General features: G+C 32.5%; 2 protein-coding genes across 2 annotated transcripts in view; both read left to right on the plus strand.

Annotated features, from left to right (window-relative positions):
- Positions 1-23,417, plus strand: part of LOC138329833 (uncharacterized) — a 182,897-nt gene that overhangs the window by 116,565 nt on the left and 42,915 nt on the right. The gene's annotated exons all lie outside the window — the stretch shown is intronic.
- LOC138328844 (tropomyosin-like) lies at positions 1,112-22,499 on the plus strand. Its single transcript, XM_069275568.1, has 9 exons — positions 1,112-1,782; positions 2,436-2,498; positions 3,535-3,588; positions 3,877-3,939; positions 13,521-13,583; positions 13,863-13,925; positions 17,153-17,215; positions 21,932-21,994; positions 22,466-22,499. Exons 1-9 carry the CDS (start codon positions 1,124-1,126, stop codon positions 22,497-22,499), a joined length of 1,125 nt encoding a protein of 374 aa, XP_069131669.1. The 5' UTR covers positions 1,112-1,123.

Below are 23,417 nucleotides of genomic sequence, written 5' to 3' on the forward strand. Positions count from 1 at the left end.
ATATTTGCAGGCCTACAAAAACAATCAAATATATCTGATAATACTAATATCCACCGATAATGATATTGATGTCTATAACAAGTAAAATGAACAATTACTTACCTGATAATGCCGGATTTAACTTGAACATCAAGGCGGCTTCAACGTTTTTACTCAACCGGATACAAACAATACACATTCCTTATAGGGGGCGCGATAGTCTGCGCCATGATTTTGTGCGTTCGAGACAGTACAAATAGATTCATTTCACTGTTGCACTTGTTGGACGCATTTTGTAACCTAAATCTGATGATTAGTGCATACATTATTTACTTATTTTATAATGTTTAGTCACTTCTACAGAAAATTTCAAAAATATCACTCATTTTGAAATGGTACATTTGCCGGTCCAATCGTTCAGAATAGCTCAGAAGGAAGGCGCCTGGGACCCCGAAATATCTCGTCTGTTGTGGAAATTTACCGAGAACCTGCGAAATACCACCTTTATTCATGGCTGTATTGTGGCCGTTGTATATAACATTTCCAAAAGTAAGAAATACCGTTTTGTTCAGAATTACAAGGACTTTTTATATGTAGAGTTCTAGCTTCTCAGCTTTATTAATTTATTTACTAGGATAGATTAAACAGAAATCAGTGGTCAAAATGCCGATTTTGGGGGTTTTACACCAAAATATCTCGTCGTTTTGAATTTTCACAGCTAAGGTGATTATATCAATCGATAGATCACGCCGTGATTAGCTTACATTCAAAATTTCAGCAAAATATATATCGTTGGATTTCCTTATTACTCAAATCGCGGTTATAAGCGGGTTGATAGCTAAAAGTTGTCGTGTTAACATTTCGTTCCGAAGGAACGATAACAGTTGTTATCGTACCTTACGTCTGGTACAGTTTATACTTATATGTACGATTAGTCATCGTTTTATACTCATCGATGACGCAATTGTAAACGATGAATTTCTTAGTCATTTAATATCACATGATCTTCACATGATCTTTAAATGTGCATATGTGCTGTCACTCTATGCAATGTGACAATAAACAAAGGAACACAATTGGCGATTACTTAAATTGAATGAGTTGAAACATTTATTATTTTAATTACAGATACTGCCTCAAAAGCATGGCTCAAATGCAAACCGAAATTCGCTGCCCAAACCATCCAACAGTAGACGTCCTTTTTGTCTGTCTTGAAGACGGGTGCAAAGAAGCACTTGCATGTCCTCGATGCATCATAGAATCAGGTGCACATTTTAGACATAAATTAGCTATATTAGATGACCATCTCGGCACGTTTAAGGAGAAGATACTTGATTATAGCTCTCAGACGAGAACGGGAATTCTAGTTCCTTTGCAATCAAGCGCAAAAAGGGTCTTCGATGATCTAAAGAGATTGGACCCAGCTACCACGATGTTGATGAGCAATATCGAGGAACGGGAAGAGAAAATCATCAGTCACACGAAGATGTTGGTCGTCGAATTAAAAAAACAATGCAAAGATACCCAAGATACGAATCGTCAGAAGTTTGAACAGTATCAGGAGCGGCTTATGGCGAGAATAACCGAAGTCGAAACTGATATAGCTGCGCTAGAGAGCTGTCTTGCAGAGAATAGGAAGGCGGATATTGCTAACGCTGCCACAACCCGGCTGACTAAAACATACGATAGTGTGGAGTACCCGGTTGATATCCAGGAAATCACTTTCAACGAGAGTGACAAATCTTTCAATGAAATAGAAGCACTTTTGGGAACTCTTCAAATTGGATCTGAGCAACGAGGAAGGTATGTGAAAAAAGGGTGCTTTAATCGATTGCCTGAAAGAAAACTTGTTGATATATTATAGGTAACTGTTCAACTTGAACACCACGAAATGGTAGCATCGTTGATTCCCCGGGCCTATCTTGATTTGACGTCCATAATAACGATTTATTTCTATAATCACCACTGCGGCTCATTCTCCGATCTGTATGATTTATAATGTGTCATGATATGCTAATGACGCTTTAATACAATGCATACACTTACTTCAATAGTTTATATACATGCATATGTACATGCATATATATATTAAGGAAAAAAAATATCAACACGGCCTTCCTTTTCGCTAATGTTTTCAGGCCGTTCAGGCCATCTTCAGGCGATTGCTTATTTACTTTTAATTAGCTTAGATACAAGATGGTGTCATAGTGTATGATGACGTCATAATAGACAATACTCGCAGGGGAGGTAACGGCATTGTCAGTACTTTAGCAATTATCTTCTGAACACATATGAAACTTAACATAACGTAATAATTTTGTTTGTAGTGTTCATGTTATGGATTTAGAATTTAGCTGCACCAGTTTGAAGCATAAAAAAAGAAATTTGTAGATATAATATACCAGGCGTATCTCCGGATTCTTCTGAATATTTCATCTATGCTATTTCAACTACAGGGGAGAAACAGAAGGCGAGAAGATTAAGCGGTTCGAAAGAGAAATAGAAGATCTAACCCAAATGTAAGGAAAAGTGTGCATACATATATCTTCATAAGGAGTTCTCATTAAATATATATAATCGATTTATCGCAACGACATGTCTGTCAGCTTGGTCTGCAATATATACACATTATACACATGCATAGACTTATAAATATTCAATATTGAAGTTGTTTCTGTAAAACAGATTAACAAAAATAAATAGATAGGTAAATCGTTAAACAAAATCACTCTCATTCAGATATTCATGTCCTCATTTGCAAAGCTTTATTACTGGAAACGACTGTATTTACCAAGCATTAGGTAAATGCATATTCAAAACACGAAAGTAAAAATTAAAACAGCTTAAGTTGAAAATATTACTGCATTAAATATACAAAACAACATCTGGCATTTAATATATGATATTTATATCTTTATACATGACTGACCTTGTCATTTTTGTAAAGTGTCAAAATACTGTTTTGGGATAATCAAGATCGTATAGTGAGTTCGATTTTGATGTTTCATTGGATATGTAACGTCTACTGATTGTATCTCAAAAGTAAGAGCATTTCACAGTTTTTTTTATATTTTCTTTTGATGAAAGCGATAGTATGCTATGTCTATTGTACATTCATCAGAATTTACTATAACTGTTTATCTCCCCGCCTACTTCTTTACACTAACTGTACTTGTTCTTGTTTAAGATCATAACAGTAACCGATCACGGCAAATACGTTATCGATCAAGTACATTTAAACGTAAATTGTTTTACAGAATGTCTGATGTGGTATGTTGTCGTACCTAGACAAAAAAACCCATTATTTTTGTGTATCGAGTTTCGCAATCGATAAAAAAAATCAATAAAGAAAAATGTATTTGATAGTTTTATAGTATCCAACCCAATATCATAAAAAGTCCACAATTTCTTTCATTGTTTCTACCATATTGTCTTCCTAAAATTATCCGTATATTGTGATGTAACATTTATGGACCTAATTTCTAACTATAAAATGTATCGTTCATAGCGGTAGGTTTAATTGAATACAGACACTATCTTTGTTTTATATTACAGTGGCGAATCATCCCAAAATCGCATCCGTGAACTGGAAAAGGAGATGAAAGATCGGTGAGTGTTTCATTCGAAGCAGGAATCACACTTCATCGAAAATTGATATATGTATATCACTTAGTATTAGCATGTATGTCCAATCTAATGGATATGTTTCAATTAGATTAATGGAACTTTCATTCAATTCGTCCAATCTTATTGAAGTCATTGTATATGCCTATACAATGATCCTATCATATATTTTTTATCAATTTAAAAGCTGATGATTTTTATAATCATCAGTATATTTAACTACGTACGGGAAAATACTAGTGTAATGACAAATACTATAATTGTATTATTCAGGGAAACGGCAGACGCTGAGCAGATCAAAGGCTTGGAAATTGACAACTCTCAACTTAAACAAAGGTAAGACTGTTTTCATGGGTTTAATACCTGTATTGATTTAGCAATTACACTTTATTTGCAATCCATAGTCGTGAGATAACTGATAATGATAGCAAATCGTATCCCTACCTTTCACAGGGGGAACCGGATTAGAGTATCTGCAGTAACACTATCGAACATCGCGACTGCAAAAAAAAAAAAAAATCGTACTGTCCGTTCTGACATAACCGCCGTAGATATTGTCTTGTACCAGTATCAATAATTTGAAGCTCAGTCATATGCACAGCGATCCACGGAGTTGTTGGAATCAAGCATGTGAAAATACGCGTGGTTATGGTAACTCAAAATGTCAATTTTTCCGTGATTATAGTAACTGCAACATCGTGACTAGGGTAACTCACCGATGTATTTGTGAATAGCGACACTAGTATCTAAGTTGCCTGTAGGATTGTGTTTAATAAGTACATGAACATATACCTTCCATAGCAAAAATTCATAATATTGATACTTGGAATGTTTAAGTAATACGAATTGCCTACTTTATTAATTTTGATTGGACCAATCATCCAGGACTTAATATATATGTATACTTAATATGTTATTGAGGAGGACTCGTATTCAAATTATATATAATATATATTGACTGGGACTCATATCCAAATCTAAATCAAATGTACTTAGGTTCAAAACACAATTGGTGTTTTTAATTATAAGCCCAGTAAAGCAGTGATGGATTTTTTCCAAAATATCTGATTGAGTATACAATGTACATGCTTTGCAGAAAAAAATAAACACCAATACAGGAAGTAATAACGTAGGAAGCAAGCTACTTTAACTGAGATGAGAACGAAATGTAGAATAAGACATATATTGCTATAGGTACTGGATATGATCATTTGAAATGTCTGTAAATGATCACCAATATAACACTAATACCTGTTTTTACAAGATATATCACCCCATCCAGAAAAAAACATATTCCGAGTGCCTTTAAGCAACAATAATGCAATTCCATTGATACGTTCGATTTCGCTTGTACAAGTATTTTCAATATCTTGATTTAAACCTTTCATAATCGAATACAATGCAACTCGATTTTTATTTAGAAATGGCTTCACAGGGGCTTGACTAAAACAGCAACTTCACCGCGATCTCCTGAAATCAATGCTTATGACTACACATTTGTCCGCTATTAGCGTAACAAGTGTTGCTTAATTATGCAGTGATATTATTCCCATTATATTCCTGGCACTCACGTCGTAAAAAGGCATTGTATCTTCCTGTGATTGTGAATTGGCGATTTACTTTCAATACATTTGTTGCAAATTTGTTTTGGTTCTTACAGCCTGATTTCTGTCATGTTGAAATATTTCGCAAAGTCTTATTTTCGGACAATTATATGTATGTACTTGTAAATAAGTTACCCTAATCATCACTTTTGAGGTACCTTAATCATACGTAATTATATATGCTTGATTCCAATGTGGGGCTCTATGGATATGACTTACACTTCAAATTGTGCTAATAATGTTCCAAGACACGATCTACTACGTTTATGTGAGAACAATACCCGTTTATTCTCGTATTTTTCTATCGTTGCCATGTTTGATACTGGTAACTGCAGTTACCCTAATTCGTCTTCCCTCTGTGACCTTTGATATCGCTCTGTTAATTAAAAATTTGGAAAAAATTTCAAAAAGTATAGGCGGAAGGGGTATAACAAGTTACTGATCGGTCACGGATGGACAGAATTGTCATAGAAAAGATAGGCTTTTACCTGGTGCATTCTTCTTACAACGTATGCTTACTTCTGTTTGAAGAAATAAGTTCATTTCACGGTAAAATTCCATTATAAAATGTTTAAGGGACAGTTTATAAAACTATCTATTTGTCATTTATAACAGTTGTATTTATTTATTTTTTATTTATTACCAATAAAGATGATTTCTGAAGATTTCGCATACTAAAATGTTTATCAGTTTTGAGAAAAATATATAATAGGAAAGATATTAATATCTATTGACACAAATTTAAAACTATTAGATGATAACCAATGCTAACATTTTTTAAATTATTTTTTTTTCAAACAATATACCAATTTTACATTCATCACAAAGTCATGACATATGAATATATATAAAGTTCTCTTCCATACATATCTTTCACTTTGCCATTCTTTCATTCACCAGTATAATTTACATGGATTGTTTCTTTATAACAGAGGGAGGAGGGAGAGATAAAATTAAATAAAATAAAAAAAAAAATTATGAAGGAAAGAAAAATATCATGGGGTGAACTAGAATGAGGAGAATTGCAAACATATTCTTAAACGAAAAATAGTAAATAAACCAATGAAAACAAGAGTAAAAGAAAGAAAGATAGAAGAGAAAGAAAGAAAGAAAGAGAGAAAGGAAGAAAGAAAGAAAAATGAAGAAGGGAAAAAATGGAGGCAAGAAGTTATATAGACATTTTATTTCTTATAGTGACATTGAATTAAAAGATACTGCTCAACAGCCTAATTAAATGCAAGCATGATACATGTATGTAAGACAACAAATAAATAAATATTATATTTTAATCAAGGATATGTGCAACTATCCGGGATTTGTAAGTTCTATCAGCTTTAACCATTTTTTCCAATCTTTATTAATTTTTTTATTTTTCCCATAAACTATATACCTGTGATAAAAAGAAAAATTGCATTATCTATTCTTTAGTATATGTCATTATGATGTAGTTTTCCACAAAGCATAGTTTCTTTATTAATTGCAAATTGTATAATCAAAATATCCAAACCACTTTCAAAATTAGCTAAAAAGTTCTGAACTTCAGAACATTCCCAAAACAGATGAGTGATTGTCTCCCTTTCTAAAGCACATAGCAAACAATGAGGATTATTAGAGAGGCCAATTTTACAAAGATAAGTGTAAGTTGTTAATATGTAGTGAAAAATTCGGAACTGAAGCCATTTAAGTTTAGTATTATTGGTAGACATGAAAGGTATATTGTATATATCTTTCCATGTTTCTGGATCATAGTCAAAAGAGGTTACCCATTTAGCTTGACAAGCTATTACAGTATTAGTTTTGACAAGCATTCTATACAAATCTTGGACTCCAGAAATGTTTTTTTTTTTCAATATAATTTCAAGGCTAAAAGGAATAATTTGATAAAATAGTTTTTTCGTTTGGTAGATTTAAATTCTTCAGAAACTTTTTATTGCTGGATATCGGTCCATGGTACTGAAGATAATTGCTTATTGCACGAAAGAGTATTACAAACGTCATCATATGTAAGGAATGAACATGGAGAAACACTTTTTTTAACAAATTTTGTATAATTGCAATTCTCTTTCTAAACCATGATAATTAGTTATCATATTAATCCTAGTTTTAACCAAAAGCATTTTTACAATTAGATATAATCTTAAGATATTCACTTCCACAGTTTGCCAAATAAAGAAAGCTGGCTGTAGTTTTAGAATCATATGCCATTTACCATTTGATGTAAATATTCTTCTTATCCAGCCTATTTTTGATGAATCTATAAACGATGATATAAACTATAGATCATTTCCAAACCTCCATCTATATAATTCTGGATAACTACATCTCGCTTAACTTTATATATTCCAAAGACAATTAAAAAGAACTGTATTAAGATGTTTTATAAAATTTTCCTCTTGGTTATGAAGTGAAATAAAAAGATGATTTAACTGAGAAATTAAGAGAGATATTATGAGACAGACTCTACGAATAGGAGATTTTTTTCCTTTTTTTCTATGTTGGATGTTTTTTGAGTTTACTTTTTTCATTTTTATTCAATACCAAAAGTTCAATTTTGGTATTTTATAAAGATCAACACGAATGTCAATACCAAGTAGTGTAAATTTAACAAATCCACATTGCAAGTTCAAGATCGGAATAAGTGTTCACTAGTATACCTTTACTGCCTATCCAAATAAACTGGGATTGTTCAGTATTGATCTTAAGTAATAATTTTTTGCAGAAATATCTAATTCTGTAACAGCTGCCTTCAAATAGTTTTCAGATCCATCAAGTATTAGAGGAGTATCATCAGCATATTGAAACTTTAAAATACTACAATTATCCATATTTATACCATTATACCATTTCAACAATGTTTCTGTTATTTCTACGAATAACTAGGACTTCCGTACACATGATTAATGTATAAGGGGCGACTGGATCGCCTTCACGATAACCACGCATAATATTAAAAAAATGACGACAAACTACCTCCTTGATGTATTTCATCATTATATTCCGGCGGCTCAAGTAGTTCCGTGGGCTTTTCGTGAAGAAGTTTGACACCATATATCAAAATGTTCATTAGGCCACCCTTTGTAAAAAATGATGGTGTCATTTTTTGTTTTGACCATGTTGATGGTTCAAGGTCGAGGGCCAAAAGTCAAATAGTTTATTAGCTGGAAAATAGCAAAAAAACTGGCGTGCGTAAGATTATATTTTGACTTTTAGAGCGCCTAACTTGTTTTTACTTCTTTAATATATGCTACATGCTTAATTTATCAACTAAAGACTTTTTTGTTAGTTCATAATGGGATTTTTTTTTAAAAAGATCAGATGGAGTTAGTTTCTTTCATACCCAAAAGAAATTCAAAACTAGTGACATGAATGCCTACATACATGTATATTACGGCAAAATATTTAAACTTCAGTGTCAAATGTACAAAAATATATAACATTTGGATTATAGCCCCATAACAACTAATTGATTTAGAAAATTATCGAAATGAAACCCTCTAGCTACTGATTTCATATCCTAGCAACCGAAAACCAATCTTTGTTTCGACCACAAAAAACAGACTTTTTCAAAAGTAAATTTCTTGGAAACGCAACCATAGTTGGTATTGAACATTATATCAATGTTATGGCATACATCTGTGATAAGATATTTTAAAATCAAAATTCGTAGTCATGAATGCATTTTTTTTGTCAAATTATTAATCAAATTATGCTGTTTTCATAACTATTTAAAAAAAAGGATTATAGCATGTTTTTCTCCTATATTTTATGTTTATTACGCCAAAATACTTAAAATTAAGTGTCAAATTAACAAATATACAAAATTAGCAAAACAAAACCCCCTAGCAACTGATTCTATACCCTAGCAACAGAATACAATTCTTCATTTCGACCACAAAAAACAGACGTTTTCAAAAGCAAATTTCTTGGAAACGCAACCATAGTTAGTATTGAACATCATATCAATGTTATGGCATATATCTGTGCTAAAAATTTAAAATAAAAATCCGTGGTAAGGGATGCATTTTTTTGTCAAATTACTAATGAAATTATGTTGTTTTCATAACTTTAAAAAAAGGATTTTAGCATGATTTACTCCTATATTTCATGTACAAATGTATATTACGCCAAAATATAAAAAATAGTGTCGAATTGACAAATATATTTTGCATATGGATGATTATCAAAAGAAAACCCCTTAGCAACTAATTTTATACCCTAGCAACCGAAAACCAATCTTCATTCCGACCATAAAAACAGACATTTTCAAAACTAGATTTTCATGAAAAAGCAACCATAGTTGGTATTGAACATCATATCAATGTTATCACTAAAAAGTTTCAAAATCAAAACCCGTAGTCAGGAATGCATTTGTTTTGGTCATATTACCAATCAAATTATGCTGTTTTCATAACTTTTTAAAAAGAAATTGTTGCATGGTTTTCTCCTATATTTCATGTATATTACGCCAAAATATTAAAAATTAGGTGCCAAATTTACAAATATACATTTCATATGGATGATAGCCCCATAACAGGTATTTTTTTTTAGAAAATTATCGAACTGAAACCCCTAGCGAGTGATTTTATATCCTAGCAACCTAAAAATAACCTTTTTCAAAAGTAAATTTATTGAAAACGGAACCGTTATTTGGTATTGAACATCATATCAGTGTTATGACATACATCTACAAGTATGCTTAGACCTCATGAAATAAAAATCAGTATCCAGGCATCCATTTTTAGGTCACCTGACCATAGATCATGGTGACCTAGAGCGATAGTCTTCTGTCTGTTGTCGTCCGTTAACATTTCCTTGTGAATGCGATAACTCCACACCGTACTTGTTTACTGTCGTGTCTTTGTCATTGCGGCGCATAAACTGAAACTTATACTTGTATTCAAATCAATCGCACCAATAACAAAGACTTAGATACCGGAAACGGAAGTACAAATATATAAAAAAACTTATGAGGTTAAATCCACATAAGTAATATTATATATATATAGGGAAATCCCCATTCAAGTCAAGTGATAATTAAAAAAACAACTACTCACATTTTATATAAAGAGGTCAAAATTAGATTTTAAAATGTATATGGATATATCGGAGGCATCCATTGCGATAGAAATATGCTTCTAATTACAAAACAGAAACTAAGAATGTTAAAAACGAAACAAAAAATATATAAACAGATAAAAGGAGGCTACTCGTACAGAGAAATCAGTTATGCTAAGTTAAAATCATGTTCCCGGCGGCCACGGCAGCCTCGTTTCAGGCCACCGTGGACAAAACGTGGTGACCGCAAGACAACGTGAGACAACGCACAAGAACGTATAGACAAACGTGAGCGACCGTAATTACCGTGGGTGCCGTGCCATATTTTTAAACTGTCAAAACAAATTGCCACGGCAGTCACGGTACAGATGGTGAACGCCACAGGACGTAATAAAACGGGATTGACGTAACGAAACGTAACAGCGGCGTACGAGGCCGTAACGAAACTTCTAGACGGTCCGTGGTGGACCGGGAAGCAAGCACGTTCCCTGGAATATCACGGTTAATTCATTTTTGTGACGTTCTGTTGCGTTTTTTCCACGTTTCATCACGGTTGGTGCAGATTGACTGCACGTTGTGTACGGATTGTTCAGGTTTGACACGGTTTTTACGGCAAGTCAAGGTGGATGATAGCCGTTTCGATGCATTCGGTCAAGGCACATCACGGTTTGCGGTTGAAAGGCTGACGTGATACGGCGTGTTACGTCCTATTACGGTCTTACGTTACAAACAATACATGATAGAGTACCCTCAAACAATGGTAGCTTAAGTCTAGGTCAGATTGAAGAATAGAACATTGTTTCATATATCTCGATGCCTGGGGTAAATGTTTCAATTATTTCACTGAAGAAGTCTTGAGCAGTTGGAAGGCATTGACAATTATATTAGGGAGTTCTGGAATAGTTACTGTTAAGCAGCGCATATCCGCTGCCTCTTGTGTTTCTTAGCTGCTATACAATACATTAAATATAAAATATCTATATATTTATACCAAATATAGAATAGATTTTCTTTTCTTTTAGCACATTTTGTAATTAAAATGTGTAATAAATGAAATTTTAGGCATTACATATCGTTTCATTTGCTCTTAAAAAAATCCGGCATCAGACTTTCATCCCTAGTAAGCCTTGGCGGACCGTGAAAAACGTATCGGAGCTTGATCAAAGCGTGTAAAACGTAGCAGACCTCATCAGATCGTAACAGGCCAAAAGAGAACGCAGTGGTATCCTGGATAGACCGTGCTAAAACCGTAGTGTACTTTTAATCTTCATGAACAGCCCTTTCCCCTATAACTACGATCCACCACGTATTCCGTAAAAGACCGTGTCAAAACTTCACAAGACCTTGCTCAACTTGAATGCAAAGACAAACATAGCCAAAATTCTACGGCGCACCACGTTTCGGGCAAACAGGGCTACCGTGGTCGCCGGGAACATAGTATAAACCTAGCATTATGTACTTCGAATTACCCAAAACGAGGAAACTACTCTTTTGCAGAACATTTACAAATTTTGCTTCACCATTCGTTATTATTGAAAGTAAATTTTATTTCATAGAAACTATATTTTATACACGTACATATAAATATATATACACGATCAAGATCAACTCGCACTTACCTTACTCACAGACATTTCAATATTCCATTTTAATCCAAACAAGAATAATTATGCACAACACAAAACTCATAATCACAATAAAATGTTTATCGAGAATCGGTAAACCGGAGACTTAGTCTCTGGCGGTAGTGCTGTACACTACCTATATTCCATTACCGACCTTTAACAATGAAACCCCAGCTATTTTAGATAATGATAATACTTGTACAGGAAGGTGTATATCTCTATATATTCTTTCTGAAATTTGCGTCATTCAGCAGGAAATCTTCTTCCAAAGGAATATCAAACAGGATTCTGCGCTTTTTGTCGTTTTCCAGAATTACAAATAATGTTCCATCTACGCTGTAAGAGTAACAAAGTTCAAGTCGTACGCTGCTTTCAGTTTTTGTTGGTTAAGTCTTGTTAGATCCTCAAACACAGTCATGCCGGTATTCTTCAGCTGTCGTCTCGTGTGGATAATCTCATGCTTTTTCCGTCCATGCACAAACTTCACAATAATGTTCCTCGGACGCTCTTTATTAAATTTACCTAGCCTGTGGGCGATGTCGATGTCCTTACAAATATTAACAAGTCTGTAAACATTAATTAAACAATATATATTATATACAAATATCTGATTAAAATAATAATGATCATTTTTCATTTTATATCAAAAAGATTAATCACATTTTTTTAAAATAAATATATTTATTGAATTTCTGTTAGTTTCAGGTCGTCTGCACCATTGTTTGTCTAGTTCACCTCGAAAAAACCACGGTAACTGGTCGCGACCCAGTCTATGTATTATAATATTACATGGTTTTGACTTACACGAATATCAGTATATTTGCTTTTTTGGTAATGGCATGTTAAAAGTTATCACCTTTAACGACTAGCAATAATCACATTATATTTATATGTTTATTTTGAAAGAAAAAATGAAATAAATAGGGACGTAGGCAGATTTTGCGCAAGTCTATTTTTATTAGATTACAGCTTACATTATAATTAGGATTATGTCAGTCGTGCATCCCATCTGTAATCTAGCATTGTATGAGGTAATGCGAAGTGATGCATGGCGGGATAATTGTATAATTTTGTGTATATATATGTATTGTCTCTTCTTCAAATTATGAGAAAATAAAAGTATCGGAAACGCATATACATATACCTGGGAATGTTGTATATGTGTCATGATATATTTCTGTAAATTAAATTTCTTCCGATCAAAAAACCAAATATTCTGCATGCATAGTATCTGTTATTATTGAAGTACAGAAAAAAATATAAAGTTAATCATGATTCAGTAAAATTTGTATGGGCTACATTTGTTTATTTTATATAACAATTTTATTTCATCGAACGGTACATGTACTCCCTATACACCCCTTCCTATTAAGTCGTTTTATATTGAAATATAAGTCCGACGGGATCATTACTGTATGATACAGACGGGAATATTTAAGGAATAACTTTATATTGATTTAAATAATTATCATTTTTAACATATACGTTTATCTATCTGTATTTCAACCCATACGTGTATAACACAGATATATGAAGAAAAAACTATTTCGAAAATGTAAATTTACGGTCTTAATTTCTCACTATAAAATGAATCGTTTAATTGAATACACCCAATAATATTGTTTTGTTACAGTGGCGAATCATTTCAAAATCGTATCCGTGAGCTGGAAAAGGAATTGAAACAGTTTGAAGACCGGTGAGTGTTTCATTTGGATGAGGAATCGCACTTCATTAAGAACAAAAAATATGATAATAACAAGATCAATTGATATGAAAAATGCCATCGGGTAACTTCATGTGTTTGCAATTTAAAGGCCAGTGTATATTTTCATAAGATTAAATGAGCCGTTCCGGTCTTAATGAAATTATGTTATTCAGATATAGAATGACTATATAATATGCTGTTTGTTTTTATAATCACCAGTTATGTGTAAGTATTGTTTGTGATGTAAACAAGCACTATTGTCTTCTTCAGGGAAAAGGCAGACGCTCAGAAGATAAAACTACTGGAAACAGAAACTAGTCAGCTTAAACAAAAGTAAGACCTTTTTTAATATGTTTACTACCAGTACTAGTAATTATTACAATTTATTGACACGATATTTAGTGTAGAGACATTATATCCATGTTTCCAGTACATATCTACTATTATCAATCAAAACATGCAATTTCCTACAATTATTATCCTATCAATTAAATTTTATATACAATATTCATGTACTCGCAAATTCTTCGTTAATGTATTTAAACTTGTTACACTTTATCTCTTGTTGACACACCAAATGTACATTTTATATACTATTGATTGCTATTTTACATTTTTTCACTCTTTCAACAAGACTCAATTATCAACTTTTTTCACATACATTTTATTAGCAAACTTATTTTTGTAAGTAATATATAATTTTATAATTCAGAACATGATGATATATAAGTAACTATATACAAATTCATATTCAGATAAATGAAAGCTATAGGATAACGATAACTTCCTTAACCACAGAGACATTTTTGTTACATCTATAAACTTTTCATGACATGGTCCAAGTACTGAATTATTTTACATTGTCATCAATTAATCCTGGCTGCTAATCAACCATATGTCAAAGCATTACCTGTATAAGGTTTTAAAGACCTCCAATGTGAAATTTGCATCAAATTGAGTAATAGCATATGATTAAAACATGTAAAGGTGTTACTTTAATTTATTTATTCTTATTTGTCTTATTCTTTCTTTTATTTCTAAACGTAAAAAAAAAAAAATATATAATTACATACCTCATTTCCTTCATGAAACGATATTTTGCACGAACACATATATGGATTTACATGTACCGTCAGGCAAGGATGTTTCACTGTTATTCCAGATCCTGCCAAAAAGTAGAATGAATTGAATTAAATACGTTATGGAGATAAGCCAAAAACTGTACAATATGTTGGAGAAAGAACTGTATTGAGGACCGTCAGGGCCGAGATCTGTTCTCGCTCCAACATATTGTAAAGTTTTCGGCTTTACAATTTGGATAATTTGGAAATTTCAAATCAAAAGTGGTGTACAAAAACATGGTTTTCAGAAACCGGAAAATTAGAGTTAATGCTGTAGATAAGTGTTAAATGGTGAATTCATAACAAGGAGGAAAATTCGATATGGGATATATATCTAGTTTTCAGCTTATTTACTTCTCTTTTTTTCTGCAGTCGTTCAACTTTTAAGATTATCTTTTAATTTCGCTTTTTGACTCAACGTAACGTATGCAGATCTACCAGTCAGATGACACGTATTACTGGATATAGTGCACACGGGTGACTGAACACATGCCTGATTACGATTTGAAATAAAAGTGGTACCAATGCAAAATAAATGATCTATATAAACATATAATTCCTTGTTGAAATGCAAATGTAACTTCAACAGTAAAAGTGACTTCAAAGGATGTCTTTTATCATATATACAGATAGGAATATGACATACAAAATGTACATGTGTGTATAAGTGTTAAGCATACATCTCTAAACATAATTATCTAACGATTTTTCCCCCGTGAAACAGGGATAACCATACCGCCGAGTCTTGTCAAGTTAGATATTGTGAGGCGAGTTAGATTTCAAACTATAACGGGGAAATGTTGCATCGAAACCAGCAGTAACAATGGTTTACTTATAACAAGTACAGATACATCGTCTGTATGTATGTACTTATCATACACTGCTACTACATATACATCGTCAGTATGTATGTACTTATCATACACTGCTACTACAGATACATCGTCAGTATGTATGTACTTATCATACACTGCTACTACAGATACATCGTCAGTATGTATGTACTTATCATACACTGCTTCTGTAGTAGGGTAATTACTGAAACTTTATGTCCACAGGAAACTATAAATTATACTAAAAGTGTCCAATTAATAATTATTTCATAGCTTAACAAAGTATAGATATACGTTGATAAAAGTAAGAGAAATGCACCTACAAAATGTATGCACACATGGAGGATATCGTATATGCATATTTCCATGCATGTACGGGTAAAACATGGAACAGGAAGCAAACAAGCGTTCGTACAGAAATTGATTTACAGAAGTGATTTGGATTAATGTTTCAGAAATTGATAACTAGAATATCAAACATGTATATTTTATATGGACATACAAAACATCTGCAGGCAAACTATACCTAAAACGAACTATAACAAGTATTGAATGTACATGTAACTAAATCAGATATCATTTTGAGATACGTATAATATACATTGTTAGCATGTTAGCATTATCCAAAACAGATGAGTGTTGTATCATACCGGTACGTTAGTTGTAATAACATGTACGTTACTCAGATTTGAAAATGACGTCACGTTGATGAAAAACAACAGTGGACAATGTCAGAAGTAATGGAAAAAAATTAAAAAAAACAACATGAAAACAATAAATCTTTTACAGTATATATTGCAGTACTTATTTCATTCAACACACAGTATTCTATTTTTGAGCAAACATATATTTTTAAATTGGAACTGTTTTAACTGATAAAAATTCAAACAACTGCAGCTATTAATTGGTCAATTATGAACTGTCCGTATTTACGCGACTGATAAAAATCATCACGGACCCTTCAGACACTCGTTCTTCGAAATTAACAACTATGATGCATTTCTGTAACGGGAAATAAACAAATAGTAACATTAAGTATTTGCTTTTAACTATAACTGAAGCGTATTGATGTATCGATTAGTGGCTTAGTTTTTCGTGTATCGTTTCCGGAAATCAAGTTTTCCCGGAATGCATCGCAATGCCATCGCATGACGTCAAACAATATTACACTCACCATTGCTATTTTAAGACTTATGGATAAACCAGATACTTTTTTAAATTAATATATATTCCTATAACAGCTCTTCGTTGCTTTGAAGGTAGCTACACAACCAAAACCGAGAAAAACACATATATACAGGTTTAGCAGACTAATAGAAGCTGTAAAAGACAGTTCCCGACAGACAATATAATACATTAATATCTGTCACAACAGTCTCAAGTTCGAACAACGTTTACATTCATAAAGACATTTTTTAATTACCTCTTTCCACTCAGCCTCCGACACAATATGGATATTTCGCTTTACTTTGAAAGAGAGAGAAACATTAAATAAGTACTTCATTAGGACTTGCAACCATGTGATAGTATTCACGGATTTTGACTGCTGCAAATATGTATCCGATAAGTTGAAATGCGTATAATTGTTAATGTAATTTGGCTTCAGAGAGAAAAGTGACGCTGGGAAGATCACACAACTTGAAGCTGAAAACAATCAACTTAAACAAAAGTAAGTACAGTATATATATATATATATATGTGTATAAAAAAATGTGTCAAATGTTTAAACATAACTCTTTCTTACGCTATTCAATAATAATCTTCGCTTTGCGATACAGGTTTATGCATAAGTTAATTTAATAACGTGGGCGAGATTTTGCATACCTGTTTTAGTAATTTACAACTGTAAGATGGAGTGGATTGTGCGTTTATGTAGGATTGACCCATTGAAAGTAATAGTACAGAGGTCAGAGAAAAAATGTACTATTTCACCAAGAAGATGATTAAAACTATAAAAAAGATGATCTCATTAGTGTATTCCAATCGATTCCAGCGTTGTATTGAGTAATAAGAAACGATGCATCATGGGATAATTGCATAGTTTCCGGGAAATTTTGTATCTGTGTCTTGGATTTAATTAAGAAACGATGCATGATGGGAGAATAAATAAATTAAATGACAGAGTAAAAAAAGTAGATCAAATGTTACCTCATCATCTGATATAAACCTTAAATATGTCGTTGGGTGATTGAGTACGAGGCACTGATAAAGTTTTTTTGTATGAATATATTAAAATAAATGAAGATTAAGCATGGCAACAATATTAGTTAGAATACCTTCAGCATTTCAGTTAATATTCCAGTGTCATTTCTGAACAAACATTGCCATTTAATATCAGTATTGGAAACAATAAGGCCAACTCCATACCAGATGATATTTAATGATATTGTGATTAAACAACGTTATGCTGTGGTTGTGGACAAAATACTAGAATATTTTGCTAAATAGGTATATTCTTAATTATTCAACTTACAATCTACAACGACCATTACTCCAAGAGGTAGCAGGGGTAATTAGGGATACATTATATTTCATATCTATTCAACTTTCGATCAGTATTAATTAAAACGTTTGCAAGTATAAACATGAAAAAAAGATCTACGTAGTCGCCAAACATTTTCTAAAAAGGTTTGCAATTAACCTAATTGTTTTGTTATATGGCTATTTATTTTTTACGGTCGATTCACACATTAGTAGCAAATGGAATTTTGTCCTAATTGAATTTTGTGTCAAATTTGTTACAGAGCTGGTAAAATCATTTATGTAGTGAAACATCACCAGGGTCGTCCTTTCTTTAAATTCGCGACTGTGAAGTGTTTTGACGAGCTATGATGTAGTGAAAATGTTTGGGGGATATATCACGCAGGGAATTTTGCATATGTTTGGTGTTGTTACCTCATTTTAGGCCTTCGATATGTAGTTTCTTATATTATCTATGTTTTTAAGAAACCTTTAAATTTTGCTAAGGAAATGTATACGTAGTGGGCCTTTAAAGCATAGTTATAAGTATCAGCTACTTTTGGAGGAAGAAGTGAATAAAGAAAATTTGGTGCTAAATTATCCTCGATTTTTTTTTACTTTGCTGTAAGTTTTCTACATTTTCGTCTCTTAGAAAGTGTCACCAGGCCCTTTTCGGATGACCAAGTGGTTACGATGTCCCGACATATTAGGCCACGAAAAAAATATGGGTTTAGGGTTACCCGACCGAACCTATTTTTTCCCACTTTTCTACGAAAAAAAAGTCGGGATTTCGACCTCAGACTCCGGTTCCGGTCATTATTTTAGAGTGAAAGACATTAAAAAAAATCCTTCCGACCCTTTTTTTGCCAAAGTAACTTTAAACAGACTTTTTCTTTTTTTGGCCTACCCCAAGCTCTCCACCTCTGAGATGCGTGTTCGGATCCCATGAGGGGCAATTGCCAGGTACTGGCGGCTGGTCGATGTTTTTTTTTCTCCTGGTAATCCAGCATTCCTCCACCGACAAACCTGACACGTCCTTAAATCGCCCTGGCTGTTCATACGGCATTAAACTAATAAAATCAAAACCAAACATTTTTTTTTGAAAATAATGCTGCATCAGTTACATATGAAAAAAACAGTAATATTTTTTCCGGCTTCACGTTGAGGTATTTCTAAGCATTTTATTTATAATTTTTAAAATATCTTTTCCATGTGCAATAAACTGCAAATAACTTAATACTTTAATTCTTATTCACATTCAGTATCGCTATCGCTTCATCATCCTCAACTATCATCTATATCATTATCATTCTATGATTTTCATCATCATCATCCTCATCATTATCTTTATTTCTAACCTTGACAATGGATCAGATTTCAAAAAATATATTTCTAAGTAGTCAAACGTATTATCATTTCGATAATTTCGTGAATATTGAATATAATTAGATCTACAAACGATAACCTATTTATGAGTGGGAAGTGCGTTTTGTACGTGTCTTTATGTTGCAATGCACTGATTATGAGAAACAAACAAACCACGATTGTATGCATGATTGTAAACTGTTAGTAACACTAATAATGTAATAATGATACAAAATATGCATTATTTTAAGTCTTAAATAGTTATCCTTTTAGTTTTCACCATTTCATCACTGAACAAATGTTTTATATTAACTATAGGCCGTACAACTACCTTTTTATAATGTAACTATGTACCGTACACATCTCGAGATAAACATTTGCTATGAGCCGTACACCTCCTTCGCTATTTGCCGTACACAATTGCGATTTGGACGAGCCTTTTGATTAAATGAAACGGACTGAGAAGTATTTTTTCTTGTGTATCTACCCTTATATATCATAATAGAATACTGTAGTACTAAAATATATATTTAATGTCGATGGAAAGTTCTTTCCCAGCATCTGTTCTAATGACAGGCGATTTACATCGGTACCTCCCTTGGTGTGGTGGTATGTTTACATCTGTCAAGTTTGTTTGCGACTTTTCTCGAAAACCATTTATATATCATTGTGTGGCTGGTATATTCGTGTATAACACGTGTACTAAACGTCAGTATCCAGTAAAAATCTCAAAATGCAGATAAAAGCGACAGTTTTGCCTTTGTTCAAATCCTGATTTTCTCACTCTCGCTTTAGGGGGTACCTATTCCCGGTGTCATTAATAACACACGATGATTATGGTCGTCATATTTCATAAATCGTCTCAAAGGTCTGATCAAGAGGTTGATAAAATCTGTGATACTGATAAAGAATAAGTCTTAAATAAAGTAAAATGTATTCTACATAATTGAAATACAAATAATCTTAAATATTTCAAGAATCAAGACAACATTACATTCAAAGAATGTAAATTAATGTTCTAGCAATAATGGTTTCTAAAAACAAAGTTGCCATTTAAGATCAATATTTAAATGAAAATGTCCAGCTTCACACCAGTTGACAATTAAAACAACAGTAAATATTATATGCTTTGTGTGTGGACAAAATACCCAATGCTGAAATATTGTACCAAGTTGTTCATTTGGAAGGACGAAGAAATGTTGATGAGATACTGGTTGTTAACCAACTTTCTAATACACTGTAACAGTTACGATTGTTCAAGCTAAACCTATTTATAACTGACCTTACATAGAAATGCATGTCCTTTCGGGCTTCGTCCTATATAAACACTTTTTTGGAAAATACTAACATGTAAATTTGATCTACGGAGTCAGCAAACATTATCACTGAAAGAAATTCAATTAACTTAATGATGACATCTAGTCGAAAAGTAATATATATCGACTAGTGTCCGGGGTAATCGGAGGACAGTGTAAGTCCAAAACGCCGATACATGGCCGTAACAACTCGTGTAATTGTACATCTATTTCACAATTATTTCCAACATTACATGGAAAATATATACTACTACAATATGTTGTATTATCATGAAACACATCACAATGACATATTTGACAACTATTAGGTACCACCTTTGATTGAAAACAGTTTTTTGCGTTTTTAAAGTTGTCATTAAAAGGGTTGGGTAGAAGTCAAATTCTAACAACTTATAAGATATCCGCATTGTATAATATACAGTGCTTTAGCTTTTTTTTTTTTTTTTTTTATTCATTCCATACATGTAATATTAACTAAACAGTACTGCTTGATATGTGAATATGTGTTGTGATGAGGATTGGCGTGTTTGTAAAATCAGGGATGTCCCTGGTAAAATATGACAAACTCCAATTAATCTTACCCCTTCTACGTTTGGACTGTCCATTGGCTCTTTGTTTGAACTGTCTATTGCCTCAGTCGCATCTACTATTAAAAGTGAAAGCGGTGTCATTTTGGAGTGGTTATACATGGTACGATAATATAGCAATTAATTCTCTGCTGTTTTGAATTTGCGGATATCAGTAAAAATTCGAATGTAGCTAAATAAATTTCCCTCGACCCGTTAAACAATATGAAGCTTATATTTGTTCCAATTAGCTGATCGTCGTTCCGTTCTCACAAGATATTATTGCAATACAAATGCATCCTGTACTCCCTAAGCTGACATCGTCACTAATTTATGACACCACACAATTATGTTGGTAAATGTATATCCTAGTTGGCTTCCGGGTGTATTATAAATTAAGTTAAATCAAAATAATCTCAAACGTTTATAGCAAATCGATAGACAGGAACTTTATTCCATCCATAAATGAAATACAACGTACATTACTTTTTACTTGTTAATGATTATTCTTTATTTGCATAACAAATCGATAAAATTCATTCGAAGTTGGTAATGATATGTATAGAATTCGGACAAAAGACCTAATGTAAAGATGAACAGGCTAATCAATAATTGCTGCAGTGTCCGATGTTGTGATGATGGAAATTAATAATTAAGACGTATTATGTATAATTCTAGGACCAGAGTATTGGGAACTAAAGTGCAGATGCCACAGGCAGAAGCAAGGGTTTCAGCTAGAAGGTGAGTCACACATATATACAGTTAATATAAGGTTTATAAACCAACAATTAGAACAAATGTAATTGCAATAGTCGTATTCCTTTGCATACATTCTCTATAAATGTATTAAGATGTATCAGATGTTTGTGAAAATATCCAGGTTGTTTCTTCTTCAAACATAAACACAATGATTTGGTGAAACTTGATACCTCGAACTGCTATGTTTCGATCATTACTATGGCCGAGATATTTTTGTGTCATTTTGCACATAGCCACGTCCCCATAAATACAAAAAATGTATATAGTTAAATACCAAGTTTAACTAGAACACTTGAGTTTATCAAGAATAAACTGTAGCTCACATTGACTGATATTTTAATTCTTTATATCTTTATACAGAGAACAATAAACAGTACCTTTATGCCATATGTGTGTATAATATCGTAGAATATTTAATTCACCATTAATCAATATATGTCTGTATTACCACAGTGTGGTAAAGACACCGGAACTAGGTACCCCCTGAAGCTAGAGTTAGAAAATCAGAATTTGAACAGAGCTAAGATTGTCGTTTTTATCTGCAGTTTTAAATATAATTGGATAGTGACGTTTGATACATGTGTTTCCGAATATCTCAACCACACAATGATGTAAAAATGGTTTTCGAGATGTGTCAAAACGTAAACCGCTTGTCGTTAGAACAGATGCTGGAAAAGAACTTTCCATCGCCCATACATACATGATTTAGTACCACATTACTTTATTATGATATATAAGGGTAGATTTACAAGAAAAAAATACTTCTCAGCCCCATTTATTAATGTTATGGGAGCAATGTAAAATCTCGGTGGTGTACGGCTCATAGGTGATATTTTGATTGGCGGGTGTACGGCTCATAGCAAACGAGGTGTACGACTTATAGTGACCTCGATATTGGTAATTATCATAAATATAATGAATGAGGTGTAAAGTTATATAGATCATGTTTGTTTAATGAGTATAAATATATTTTTCAGTCAGATGACATATAACGTCAGCAAATTTAGAAAAAAAATTCCCAGACAATACGTATATTTATATTTAGATACGTCTCTATCTGGCTAGTAAAAAATAGAAATGTTGAGAAACCTGAATACTAGACAATATTAATAATACTAAATACAACATTTACATTTTTATGAAACCAAAATATTTTGCTGGATTTCATAAATTGATGCACGTGTGATCATACTGTGATCAGCATAAAGTTCGTTGCCACGTAGTGAAATTTTCAAATGTATATCAACATTCAAGTTTCTTAAATTATATAATAAAATAATTCTGCCATTCACATAATTATTGCATCGGAAGAAAAAAAAAACATGACCACATATACAATTTGGGCTGTTGGTGAGGTTTACACGAAACAATTTTAAGTGGCTTCATCGATGTCTTAACTTTGCAT

The sequence above is a fragment of the Argopecten irradians genome, chromosome 8, assembly GCF_041381155.1.
Source record: "Argopecten irradians isolate NY chromosome 8, Ai_NY, whole genome shotgun sequence".
In the NCBI taxonomy this organism is placed as follows: domain Eukaryota; kingdom Metazoa; phylum Mollusca; class Bivalvia; order Pectinida; family Pectinidae; genus Argopecten; species Argopecten irradians.

Coding starts and splice junctions, on each gene's coding strand:
- LOC138328844 (XM_069275568.1), top strand. CDS start 1,124: ATGGCTCAAATGCAAACCGAAATTCGCTGCCCAAACCATCCAACAGTA. Junction 3,940..13,520: donor AACTCTCAACTTAAACAAAG/GTAAGACTGTTT, acceptor GTTTTGTTACAG/TGGCGAATCATTTCAAAATC. Junction 21,995..22,465: donor GCAAGGGTTTCAGCTAGAAG/GTGAGTCACACA, acceptor GTATTACCACAG/TGTGGTAAAGACACCGGAAC.